The sequence below is a fragment of the Poecilia reticulata genome, chromosome 16 (genome assembly GCF_904066995.2).
Source record: "Poecilia reticulata chromosome 16, P_reticulata-male-v2, whole genome shotgun sequence".
In the NCBI taxonomy this organism is placed as follows: domain Eukaryota; kingdom Metazoa; phylum Chordata; class Actinopteri; order Cyprinodontiformes; family Poeciliidae; genus Poecilia; species Poecilia reticulata.
This window is the reverse complement of record NC_088845.1, coordinates 8,006,030-8,018,973: the sequence shown is the minus strand read 5'-3', so window position 1 is coordinate 8,018,973 and position 12,944 is coordinate 8,006,030. Positions and strand designations below refer to the sequence as shown.

General features: G+C 35.7%; 1 protein-coding gene across 1 annotated transcript; it reads left to right on the top strand.

Moving 5' to 3' along the window:
* The first annotated feature begins 7,214 nt into the window (after positions 1-7,214).
* On the top strand, positions 7,215-11,984 carry LOC103477875 (meprin A subunit beta-like). Its single transcript, XM_081597340.1, has 7 exons — positions 7,215-7,243; positions 8,156-8,182; positions 8,371-8,589; positions 8,961-9,122; positions 10,191-10,421; positions 10,530-10,786; positions 11,973-11,984. The coding sequence occupies exons 3-7, from the start codon at positions 8,397-8,399 to the stop codon at positions 11,982-11,984; spliced, it is 855 nt and encodes a 284-aa protein (XP_081453466.1). The 5' UTR covers positions 7,215-7,243; positions 8,156-8,182; positions 8,371-8,396.
* The last annotated feature ends 960 nt before the right edge of the window (positions 11,985-12,944 follow it).

Sequence of the window (12,944 nt, the reverse complement as noted above, 5' to 3'; positions counted from 1 at the left end):
CCTCATTGCTCCATGAAGCTACCACTGAATATTGAAGTCTGATGCACAGAAAAGCCAGCGTCTCAACGTTCACCACTTGCTTGTAGCTTCAGAGGACTCCCATCACTTCCATGTTGCAGCAAGTTTGAAATTTTGTGCCATTTGTTTTTCTTCTCGCTTTGGTCCTATGGCTGACCATGCCCATGACCAATCAGTGAACAGGAGCTAAGCTTGCGTTACCCATCCCAGCCCCACTCCAAAGAAGGGTCCGAAAAAGCAGGGACTGGTCTGGAAAAAATGATAGTGGAAACGCTCGGAATGCAGGTTGTGTAGAGTGGAGCTGGATTCTGTAGAGCTGGTGGAAAAGGGGCTTATGGGGGGAAAGTTAGGACAATTCACAACAAATGAAACTACACTTTATCTGTTTTCGTGACAGATAACGATGTTTGGCGGGAGTATTTTAATATTCAAATACTGATTTTAATGCTGAATGGAAGAGATCCAGGATAAATAAACTAAAGGAAGTAGCTTCACCTATGTAAATATAGAAAAAGAATACAACTTGGTATAAAACTAAAATGAGATGTAAATATGTTTTCTTTTTTTGTATTTTTACAGGTTCTGTATAAAGGTGAGTGCATATAAGAGGAAAACCACAAAATGTTCTGAGGTTTTCCTGGTGTGGAAGGGAAAACTCTACCAGGTTTTTGTTTCCTGGTCTGCCTTTCCCCAGTAGAAAAAACATGTTATGGAAAAATAACTCCCTGAAAAGGAGAGATGTTGAGTTTTGAGCTACTTTACTATTCATACATTTTAATATCATAACATGTAGGTTTACTACAAAACACTTTAATTAATTCTTATGTTATGCACCTTGTTTCCACGTCTTGTTTTCCAAGCATAAAACCATGTAAGTTGTCCTTGTTTAATGTTATTAAAGACTCAGCTCATCCCCACCAGCTTCTCCTTTTCAGTTGATTTTTTAAACCATGACAGTTAAATTTATTAAACAACATAAATAAACACTCCACATTAGCTAATCATGCCAAAATGCATCAAAATGGATAGACAGGATTTTGAATATTTGTGTTTAAACTACACCAACACTAGTTATACTGACATGACCACAAAAGGAGTTTAGCAAAACAAGTCAAGTTCTCACAGTAACCTTATGTGAGAATTTGGGTTTTCTGTGTGTGAGTTTAGGTTTCTGTGTTCAGTTGAGTCTCTGTGTTGTCCCACCTACACCTTGATTGTTTACACCTGTCTCTGATTGTCTCCATGTGTATTTAATCCCACCTGTGTCCCCTGCTTCCCATCAGATCTTTGTCGTGTCACACTGTCTAGCTCAGTGTTTCCCAACCCTGGTCCTCAGGGCACACTGACCAACATGTTTTAGATGTTGTCCTGCTTCAGCACACATGATTTCATTTAATGGCTGATTAACAGGGTTTTGCTGAATTGCAGTCATCTGAATGGGGTGTGTTGAAGCAGGGGAACATCTAAAACATGCAGCTCGGTGTGCCTTGAGGACCATGGTTGGGAAACACCGGTCTTTCCCAACCATGGTCCTCGCGTTGTGTCACTTTCTACCAATGTTTTGAGTTCCTAACCTTTATGCTCTGCTGTGCTGCCTGCACTTTCTGTAACCATCGTCATCATTAAATTATAATTTTCTCACTCCAACCTGGGTCCATCGGGTCTACCTCACCAACTACTCATGACCCCTAAGCTTAACACTGGACCATTGTGTCTCCAAGAGTTTTATTAGGTCTTCATTAAGTTTTTATTTGGGTTTTATTGGCATATTTTTTGTTATTAAAACATTTATTAGATAATATTGGGTTGTGGACTGTTTTGAGGAATTGCTCTAATATGCATCCACAGGTGTGTTTCCTTCAACTACATAATGTGCACAAAATATCAGAAAATCAGATTTAATATCCAGGAGTATAATAATCTTATTGTATGTAAACTTTTGAATTTGAAGAAAATTACATTAAAAAATAGGCCTAAAATTTTATTTCATTATTCTGGCAGATAAAAGCTACAAAAAAATGTTGTACTTTTAACTGACAAAAAATCTCAGTGCTTTATTCAGCCTTTTTCCTAACTTTACTTATTTATTTACAAGACTTCATCTACCATTAATCCACCTGCATAGACAACAGACATGGCACATTGAATGAGAGGTGTCCGCAATTTCTTATCATTAGATGAGTCCATATACAGAACACAATGGAAATAAAAAGAGCTATGTAGTGGATAGTAAACTATTCAAAATAAATTGTGTAAATTATTTAAAACTGTAGAGTATTTAAGGTAAATTTGTAAGTTATTGAAAGTGAATTTTCTAAATTATGAATGTTGCAGATTGTTTATGGATGTTTGTCTGTTTTGATTAGCACTGTTGGTAGTTTATATTTTTGTTTTTGTTTAATGATATTTGCACTTTGTAATGTTTGTTGTATCCATAATGGATGGATGGATGGATGGATGGATGGATGGATGGATGGATGGATGGATGGATGGATGGATGGATGGATGGATGGATGGATGGATGGATGGATGGATGGATGGAGTTTGTATTTACATGATCACATTTATTAAGGCTTATCTCTATTGTCTGCAAACCTAATAATACATTTAGAGAAGTTTTATGAGTACAGCCAAGGTTCACAGCTCTAAAGATAACATATTTCACACACATGGCAATTTGTGTTGTTGTTGAAAGCATAGTTGCTGTAGATAACACACCGCCTACTATAACAGACAGGTATTCCTAGATTATATTGTTTGAGAAAGCTTCGTTTGTTTGGTTTTAGATAACTGGGTCCATATTAATTATTGTATATTTACACAAAATGTGATCTTTCATGGAGTTTTCCACTTATACTTGACTGTTCTTGTGTTCCTCTGTGTCTACTATAAGGGGTTTGGTCCTTCAGCTCCGCCTTACTTTTTTCGTCTTTTGTTCAGAGTCCTCCAGAACTGTTAAAAATAATAAGTTATTAATTTCCTCTTCCCTTTTGTTATTTGTTCCAATGGGGAGAGGCAAGTTTTATAATCCATTGTAATCATTTCATTTATAATGTTCAAATGTTTATTTTTCCTTAGGTATTTGGATATTTTTCTTTGAGTTCCTATTACGCCTTTATAACATTTGATGCATGCTAACACTCTTTTTTTGTATAGATCGGGTTGGTGAACTGGAGCACATGCTAGGTGCTAATGCTAATATCTCCCGATTGACAGATTAAATAAACGGAGACGGCCTTCAAACCCAGACTTGGTGTCTTATGATTTGTCCGATCACTATAACACACACAATGCAGAAGTCCACCGGTCACATTAGTATAACATTTTAGCATTGTAATCTAGATAGTCAGGCTCATTATAAAATTCTACATAATTGAGATCCTTGATGGACTGCAGCACCACTTCATAACCCAACAGGAAATAATGTGTGACAGATGCAAAGAAGAAGGCCTGCCTACAACTATAAAATCAACCTCAAAGTAAAGCCTTTCAGTATGACACTGACGCTTTGAAATGATCCAACCTGTTTTGTAAGAGAGTGAGATTTTAAAAATCCTCCCTGTTTGTTTGGAATCTCATTTGAACATTTCAACTTCATAGAGGTAGGAGATTAATTACTGTATAATTTATGGAAAGTCATGAATCTTCACTGGATTAAAGTATTTTAACATTTAATTTCATTTAATGTGTTTTCTGTGAAGCTCAAAGTTAGACTTTATCCACAAAGCCAACATGAAGATGAAAGGCTACATTTTTCTTCTGGTGCACCTTGCACTTTCTTCAGGACTCTCCATTCCTGGAGTAAGTATACGTTTTAATAAACTACAGTTAAAATGTCAATGTTTTTGGCATTAGGAAATAAGAACAACTTTGTTTTTTCATGTAATTAATAAAAGCCTAAAACAAAATGATGAAAATCCAATGGCAATGAGTGCAATATTTCAGTCCAACAATCCATCTGCATTTTACAATGGCTGCTGTGTTTTCATTGTATGCACAGAAATGCTTCTCAGTTTAGTTTTTAATTATTTTTTTCATCAATTCTGTTTTTTCTTTTTTTATCATATGATTTAAACATATTTAATTATTTTAATGCTTGTGCTTCATGTGTTGCTCTCTGAGCTATTTGCAACAAAAAAAATCATCCATGAGTAAATACATGAGTACGTACAATTTATTTATATAGCACCTACCGCAGACTTTAAAATCACAGTGCTTCAGAAAGACGCAAATACACTGAAGAAAAATATAAACACATGTCAAAAATAAGAGTTTTTATGAACATTTGGGTTATGCAATCTATAGAGTAAACAAAGTAAAAATAAAACAGTTGTTTTCTTACTAGATGCAGAAAAATAATTTGACAAAGTAAATTGGACATTTCTCATAAAATCATTGTAAAAAAAATTGATTTTTGACAATCATTTATTTAACAGATCTAAGCCTTTTACAATAAATCAAAAGTTGCAGTTGTAAAAAAACAATTTAAATTCAACAAATTTCACACTCCAAAGAGATACCAGCCAAGAATGCACACTATCAGCTTGATCATTTGCACTTTTCATTGAACCATTAGCAGCAGCAAGCCATCAAAATATTAATATTGAATGCATTATTGTACCTATATTGTAATGCATAATTGGTTTCTCCAAATTCTCCCTAGGTGTGTGTGTGTGTGTGTGTGTGTGTGTGTGTGTGTGTGTGCGTGTGTGTGTGTGTGTGTGTGTGCGTGTGTGTGTGTGTGTGTGTGTGCGTGTGCGTGTGTGTGTGTGTGTGCGCATGGTTGTTTAACTTGTTTGTCCTGTCTGTCTCTGTGTTGCCCTGTGACAGACAGGCGACCTGTCCAGAATGACCCCACCTCCTGCCCTGAATGTTAGCGGGAGATGGGCACCAGCAACCCTCCCAACCCAACTAAGGGACAAGGGTGTAAAGAAAATGGATGGATGGAATACATAAAATGTGCTTATATGCAGATAAGCTATTTCTACAAAACCCAAACAAATCAATTAAATAATTAATCAAAATTAGTAATACATACTCAAATTTCAGCCTACACAATAAACTGGAAAAAATCTACCACATTAGCAAAAAGTGGACACACCAATTTTCACACATCACATATCCCTCACCTACCACCATCATCTGACCAGATCCCATATTTAGGAATAAAATTCTCCCCCAACCTGTCAAAGATGTTCCACCTCAATTTACCCTACCATTGAAAACAATGAAAGATGACTTAAAACAATGGATGACAATATCTCTTTCAGTTATAGGACACATAAACACCATTAAGATGCTGATATTGTCTAAACTCAGCTATCTATTCACCTTGATCCCCACTCAACCCACAGCAGCATTTTTCACCACCCTGGACCAAATTATAACATGATTTTACTGGAAAAACTAAAAAACCTAGAATAAAACTAACATTGCAACATTTATCCTACAAGCACCACATTTTCAACATTACTACTTAGCTAACCAATTACAATACCTCATCAAACGGATACACTCAACTCACCACTTTCATCCCCAACAATCATTGACAACAATCTAACTTCACCACATAATAATTGTTTTCAGTGTAGGAACCTGCAGGTGTAGACGGTGGACGGATGACACTCATTTAAAAAAACAAAACCTGTTGTCTTCTTAGTTTGGTGTCTAAATGATCTAGTGTTTACTATGTTCTAGAATTAGAGTCTAAACTTTTTAAACCTACAAATATATTCAAGATACAGAAACACCTGAAAACAATGTAAATTTTGGTTTACCTTGTTTGTTAATATATATATTTTTTTATTTGACTCCTTTGTGACACCAGGTAGACATAGTAGTCGGTAAGTTTAATTCATTTTCTTTATACTACTGCATGGATTTTGCTATTTATTTTAAGTGTTTTTTTTTATTGTAATGTGAATTTACAATATGTGTGTTTGTGTTTTATAGGGGTTGAAGACAACAGGAATGAACAAAGTAAAGTGATGTTTCTTAACTTCTTGTAAAAAAAACTTTTTTGCCATCCAACTTTCTTTGTTAAAAGAACTAACATTGTTACCTGATCTTAGATTTGACTCTTGACGACATCCGGGAGGTATGTTTTAGTATTACTACAAGCAACTAGCTGCAGTTTGTAGAACAGCATTTATGTAGGCATGTTGTTTTCTTCTATTTTTATGCCCCACATTCTTCCTTATCAGCCTCCAAACTTTCAAAGGAGCACCCTTCTTGATGGAGATAATCTATGGACATCCCCAGTTCCATATGTCTTGGATAAAGGCCTGGGTAAATATTATTTTTCTTTTACAGTAGACAGTACGGCAAAACATACGTCTGGGTAGTTGAATTTTAGTGTTTTAATTTCTTAAGAACGTGGCGACAGTGGAAAGGAGCACCTCTCTTTGCAGGGAGAACCTGCTCCGTTTGAACCATCAGTTGCAAGTTCAACTAAAGTTGCTAATGAAGGGAGCTAATTTTTTAAAACATTTCAATCGAACTATATATACTTTTTTTAAGTGGAGAGTGAACAGGTAACACAGCAATATTTGGCATAACTTACTGGTGCTCTGGTAGGGAGTTAAAGAAAAATTTAAATATCCAAATTTTTAGGAGGAAAATTTTGAATATTTTTCATAGAAAGAAAGGCAGAATTTCCCCTGCCATCGTGTATTTGCATTCTGTCTGTGTTTGCATGTGTGGCCAGCAGAGACGGTTCATCTTTGTGAGTGTCTGTACTTTTTAATAAAGTCTTCTTCTCATTGCTTTTCACTCTTAAAACTTAACTATGCCATCTTCATTTTGCTGCAGTTGTAAAGATACTTCCTGAACAATTAAGTTTCAACCCTTAAAACTATCAGGTTCCACCATGGGATTTATTTACTTTTGCTGGGGGTTGATAAAAGCATTAATAAATATAAATGACAACAGCTGGTCTGGAAAGTATGAATGGCCATCAGTTGCAACTGCATGGGGAATGACAGGACAGAGTAAACATATAGCACATTCTGATGGCAAAGACAAGCAAAGAGAATGAAGCAGATTCTAGGTGACAAACTGTCATGATAAGGTTTTGGTGAGGTGAGAGAAGACGCAGACAAACCCAGGTAAAGTGGTGATCATGATGATTTAATGATGAAATAATTTTTATCAGAAACTAACATCACAACACAAACTATATCTGTCATATTTGAACAGTCTAGATATGACAGAGATGATTATGTACGGATTGCATTTGCCAACATCGAAGCAAGTAGAACACTTACTTTTTTGTGTTTTTTTAGTCTGTTAAAATCTGTGATTAAGTTTTTCTCAGTGCAAAAATGTGTATTTTTGTGTGATTCATTATAACGTGATTGGACTGTATTTAGATTTAAATCATGTAAAGGATGAACTGGCCCAATACTGGAAGCACTGGTATTTATTTCTGAGTAATTTGTAAGAGAAATGCCACATTATATATTATCTAAAAAAGAATTACGTGTGTGTTTTTTATTCTCTACCATTTTGAAATTCCTCATGAAATGAAGACTTGAGAGCTAAAGGAGTCATCATGAGAGCCTTTGAACAGTTCAGAGTGAAGACATGCATCGATTTCAAACCCTGGGATTCTGAGAAATATTACATTAATATCCAGAAGTTAGACAGGTAATTTCTCTTTATCTTTGATTTCTTATTTTGCTTACTTTCAGATAAACTTGTTCATTTTTACTTGTACATTGCAACTGAAACATGAGCCCTCTACAATGGTGCAGCAGTTCACTGTACAGTAAAGTTTGACCTGACTCTGTCAGACGTCTTCATGTTTTCTTGAGTGTCTTATTCACATCTTATCAGTATGTCAGTGAAGGTCAGACATAAAAAATAACACGCTGATCCTTTTGTTAACAAACTGTGTCTGTATTTTTTAAGTTTATTGTTATATTGATAGCAAGATTCATCTGAACAAAATGCTTGTGGTTTTAGGTCTCAACAATTCCTGAACAATTATTTTCTCCCTTGCAGTTGCTGGTCATATATTGGTCGAGTATTTGCCAATGGTCAGGACCTCTCTATTGGTACAGGCTGTGACTACATTGCTATTGTCGAGCATGAGATTCTTCATGCGCTTGGTTTCTACCATGAGATGATTATGTAAAGATTGTATTTGCCAACATCCAAGCAGGTAGAACACTTGCTTTTTTGTTTTTTATCTCTGTTAAAATCTGTGATGTGTTTAATTAGTTAAGTTTTTCTCAGTGCAAAAATGTGTATTTTTTGTGTTATCGAGGTAAAGAGAGAAATTTCATGAACATCGGCTGTAATGAGAGCACCATAGTATTTTTAAAGTGCAGTTTGTTTTAAATCACCTAGGTAAAGAGAATATTTTTGTCAAGGCAATGAATAATGAGAGCACTACACATGGAGTCCCATATGACTTCATGTCAGTGATGCACTATGGCAAAGATGCATTCACAAATGGCAAAGGCTCTACAATTATCACCATCGACCCCAAATTCCAAGATGTGATTGGTCAAAGACTGGAAATGAGTCCTAGTGATGCTCTAGAGCTGAACCTCCGCTACAAGTGCAGTAAGTTATAAAACATTGTTAATCCTGCTGTAAATCGATTGATTAAAGTGACATGGTCAAATTATAATTTCTATCATAACTTCTGTACTTTTTGTCAAGCTGCTATGATAATTTTTTAACACACGCGCCCACACACACACACACACACACACACCTACACACACACACACACACACACACGCACACACACACACACACACACACACATATATATATAAAGTTAGTTTACATAAATGAACTTTTTTAGTTGTTAATAACAATGTCTTGTCTTAGACAAAAATGTTGTATCATTTTGAAGAGCTTAGCCTAGACTTGCATTTATGTATTACCTATAAATCTAAATCTTATATTCTTCTTTTTTACCATCTTAGAGTCAACTGTTGCCTTTAGTTCTTACTGCGGCTTTTCAAATGGAATGATGTGCCAGATGAGTCGCTGCTCACAGGGTGGGATCGGCTGGGAAGTCGTTACTCAAGTTCATGGGGGGCCCAGTTCTGACCATACCAGTCTGCCAAGTGGAAATGGAGACAATGGTGAGATTTGCACTTATGACTAGTTTTTCCTTATGCCTTTGATGAGCAATGGAAAGTGGACAAATCTGAGCCAATAATGTATAATTTAACTGTTTGGTATTTTTGCTGAATTACTTTTTCAGTTGTGTAAACTCTGTAAGCTGACAATTATCTATAAGTCTGTCTAAAGTGTTGTTCATGAGCAATGGAGAGTTTATTTTTGTTGTTGTTCATTTTTTTAAGTAATGACATGCCACTTCCATCAATCTTTTTCAGTGTCTCGGTGCATGAAGTGAGATAAATCTGTCTCCAGATCAGCTGTTTTTTTCTATTGCACTGAGTTATGCATGTCCTAAAATATTGCTCTTATGCCTGGATTATTTGAAAAATACTTTGTCAAAAATATTAAGCCCACAGTGCTTGCAGTTTTTTGACTTGCAAGACTTTTTAAAAATATACTTTTAAGAATGTAACAGAGGGTAATTAAATCACCATATATGGCTCCTTCCTATTTGTAGATTAACAAAATATCCAGAAAACCATTATCAATAATTAAATGCTACCCTTCTTATTATAAAATTTGATGGTTGCTGGGTAATGTACACACACCAAAGTCTTGACCAGTAGATATTTTTAGACCTTCATGGTTTATGAAAGTTAATCGCAAATGTGTATTTTTTATTTAAAAGTAAAACAGAGCTAGAATAGTGAAAATAATTTGTCACGTTTATTCAACATTAGAAAAAAAAACTAATTGACAGATTTTTTAAAGTGCTGGAAATATAAATTTGGTTTGGACTAGATTTCAATATTACTTAAGAAAAAACTTTGTAAATCATCTTCGAGCCAAAATTGTTTCAGAAATAATACATTGAAGACCATTTTCAACTAAAAAGAAACAATCCCTCTTTAAGAATCATAAAGATGGATTATATCCAGTTCTATTAGCTTTACTGCAAAATTGAATGATTCTCACCAAGGTTATGCAAACTTCTGCCTGTACATTTAAAAATATAGAGAGTTTTCTATAATTATCATAGAGAAGAAGATGATTTATGAGAAACATTGTCTTGATCAACGTATTTACAGGTAAAGAAACTGGGTACTTCATCCATGTGAGCACAGTGTCAGGTCAAGAAGGAGATTCAGCACGACTGGAAACGGAGGTAGTGAAGCCGACCAGGGCATGTAATGTCCAGTGTCTGCAGTTCTACTATTTCCACAGTGGAAATGAGGCAGATGAACTTAATATCTGGATCAGAGAGTTTGAAAACGATCAGGACACCACAGGAACTCTCCGCCTTATGGGACAAATTACTGGTAAGGTCAGACTGTTAAAAAAAACAATTCTGAATTCTTTGCTTTCTACTTTTGTATGATGTAATATTAAAATTGTGTAGCATAGTAAATTAAAACATCTCACTCCAGATTCTCCAACGTCTCACTGGAAGATCCACCATGTTTCCTTGAATGCCAACAAGGACTTCCAGGTGGTGTTTGAGGTCCAGAAAGGAGCAGGAAACTCTACAGGAGGTTTCTCCATTGATGACATCAATCTCTCAGAGACAGAGTGTCCACATGTTGTCTTGCAGATTGATGACTTGAAGAATCTTTTAAACATAAGCAGTTCTGGAACCATAAAGTACAGCCCACGACAATTCTCCAAAGACGGCTATGCTTACCGTGTAGCTTTTATTCTTTATAAAACATATATTGGAATGTTTGTGCAGCTCTTGTCTGGTAAGAATGATGACCAGCTGCAATTTCCTTGTCTGCAAAGACATATGATTTTCCAGTTGCTGGATCAAACCCCGAACAAGCAACTGCAAATGTCTAAGGAATCTACTTTTGTTTCTGATATAACTCAAGTAGCATCTGGTAAGTTTATCATAAAATGTTGGTATTTTAAAGAAAGGTTGTTGGTAAAAACCAAACAAACAAAAACAAAAAACCTGAAAGGGTATTCTAATGTATTGTGTCTCATATAAACAGGTTACTCTGTCTGGAAAAATCCTAGGGAGACTAGATATGGATCATTTTCTGAGAATGGAGAACAAATATATTATGGGCCTCTCTGGGTTTACAATTATTTTGCAACATTAGAAGAATTCCAATCCAGAGAGTTCCTCAAGGGAGGAAGTGCCATTTTCATGTTCAACTTTGAAGGTAGGTTAAATGTTTTAATTAAAATTATTTTTGCAAACTATAGATAATGTCACAAGAACTTCTTTCTCATCTTCAACATTTTTGAGGACACAAAGAATCAAGAAAATTTTGATCTCTGATATATAATTTCTTATTTTTACCCTCACCAAAAACATGTTTATTCTCATTCAGAGTAGCTGTCTGAAAGGATTGAGAATCACAGTTAATGATGAAGTGCATTACGTAAATTGTGTTACATGTTAACTTCAAATTAACATTTTGCATTTTGGCTCCATTTGTCATTCACAAAGTTAATCACAGTTTCTTTTTCATTTTCTTCAACTTTTATGTATGATTTTTGTTTTATCTGTGCACCAAGAGGCCTTTGTGCATTTAGCTAAATATAGCAATTTAGCTAAATGTCTATGTGCTGATTCTCCACCTCCGTGTTGTTAAGACACCAGGATCATGGTAAGGAAAAGGTGAGCCAGAGTAACGCCCTGTACCATATTATGGGCAAGAATTTTTTATTTTTCCAACATAGGTCTGCTGTTGAAATTAAAAAAACAAATCAAAACATTTCTATGTATTTTCATAATTATCCTCACAATAGCAAGCTGCAGAGAAAACTTTAATTTTATCAGCGAAAATAATGTACCGCGGTAATTTGGACCGCAGCCTAAAGGCAATCGTTCCACAATTAAATAATCTGATTTCCCCTTCCAGGTGCCTCCCTGATGACTGGCATGTAACAGCAGCAGGTTATTCCTATAGTTTTAGAATCATTGTAAACCACTCTTATATGCAAGGAATAAAAACAATGAGGAATATATGAAAAGAAAACGTATAAAACTATATGTAAGGCTATGTGATGATACATATAATTATATCAGTTGCAACACCAACCTCCAGTATACAGGTCCTTCTAAAAAAATTTGCATATTGTGATAAAGTTCATTATTTTCCATAATGTAATGATAAAAATTAAACTGTCACATATTGTAGATTAATTGCACACCAACTGAAATATTTCAGGTCTTTTATTGTTTTAATACTGATGATTTTGGCATACAGCTCATGAAAACCCAAAATCCCTGTCTCAAAAATTAGCATATCATGAAAAGGTTCTCTGAACGAGCAGTTAACCTCATCATCTGAATCAACAAAGTAACTCTCAACACCTGCAAAAGATTCCTGAGGCTTTTAAAAACTCCCAGCCTGGTTCATTACTCAAAACTGCAATCATGGGTAAAACTGCCGACCTGACTGCTGTCCAGAAGGCCATCATTGACGCCCTCAAGCAAGAGGGTAAGACACAGAAAGAAATTTCTGAACAAATAGGCTGTTCCCTGAGTGTTGTATCAAGGCACCTCGGTGGGAAGTCTGTGGGAAGGACAAAGTGTGGCAGAAAACGCTGCACAACGAGAAGAGGTGACCGGACCCTGAGGAAGATTGTGGCGAAGGGCCGATTCCAGACCTTGGGGGAAGCAGTGGACTGAGTCAGGAGTAGAAACATCCAGAGCCATCGTGCATAGGCGTGTGCAGGAAATGGGCTACAGGTCAAGCCACTTTTGAACCAGAAACGGCAGCAGAAGCACCTGACCTGGGCTACAGAGAAGCAGCACTGAACTGTTGCTCAGTGGTCCAAAGTACTTTTTTCGGATGAAAGCAAATTTTGCATGTCATTCGGAAATCAAG

Bases quoted from the DNA above. Each gene is read 5' to 3' on its own strand.
- LOC103477875 (XM_081597340.1), top strand. From the start codon at position 8,397: ATGAATAATGAGAGCACTACACATGGAGTCCCATATGACTTCATGTCA. The intron at 9,123-10,190 runs GTGAGATTTGCA...ACGTATTTACAG, and splicing joins AAGTGGAAATGGAGACAATG to GTAAAGAAACTGGGTACTTC. The intron at 10,422-10,529 runs GTAAGGTCAGAC...ATCTCACTCCAG, and splicing joins CCTTATGGGACAAATTACTG to ATTCTCCAACGTCTCACTGG.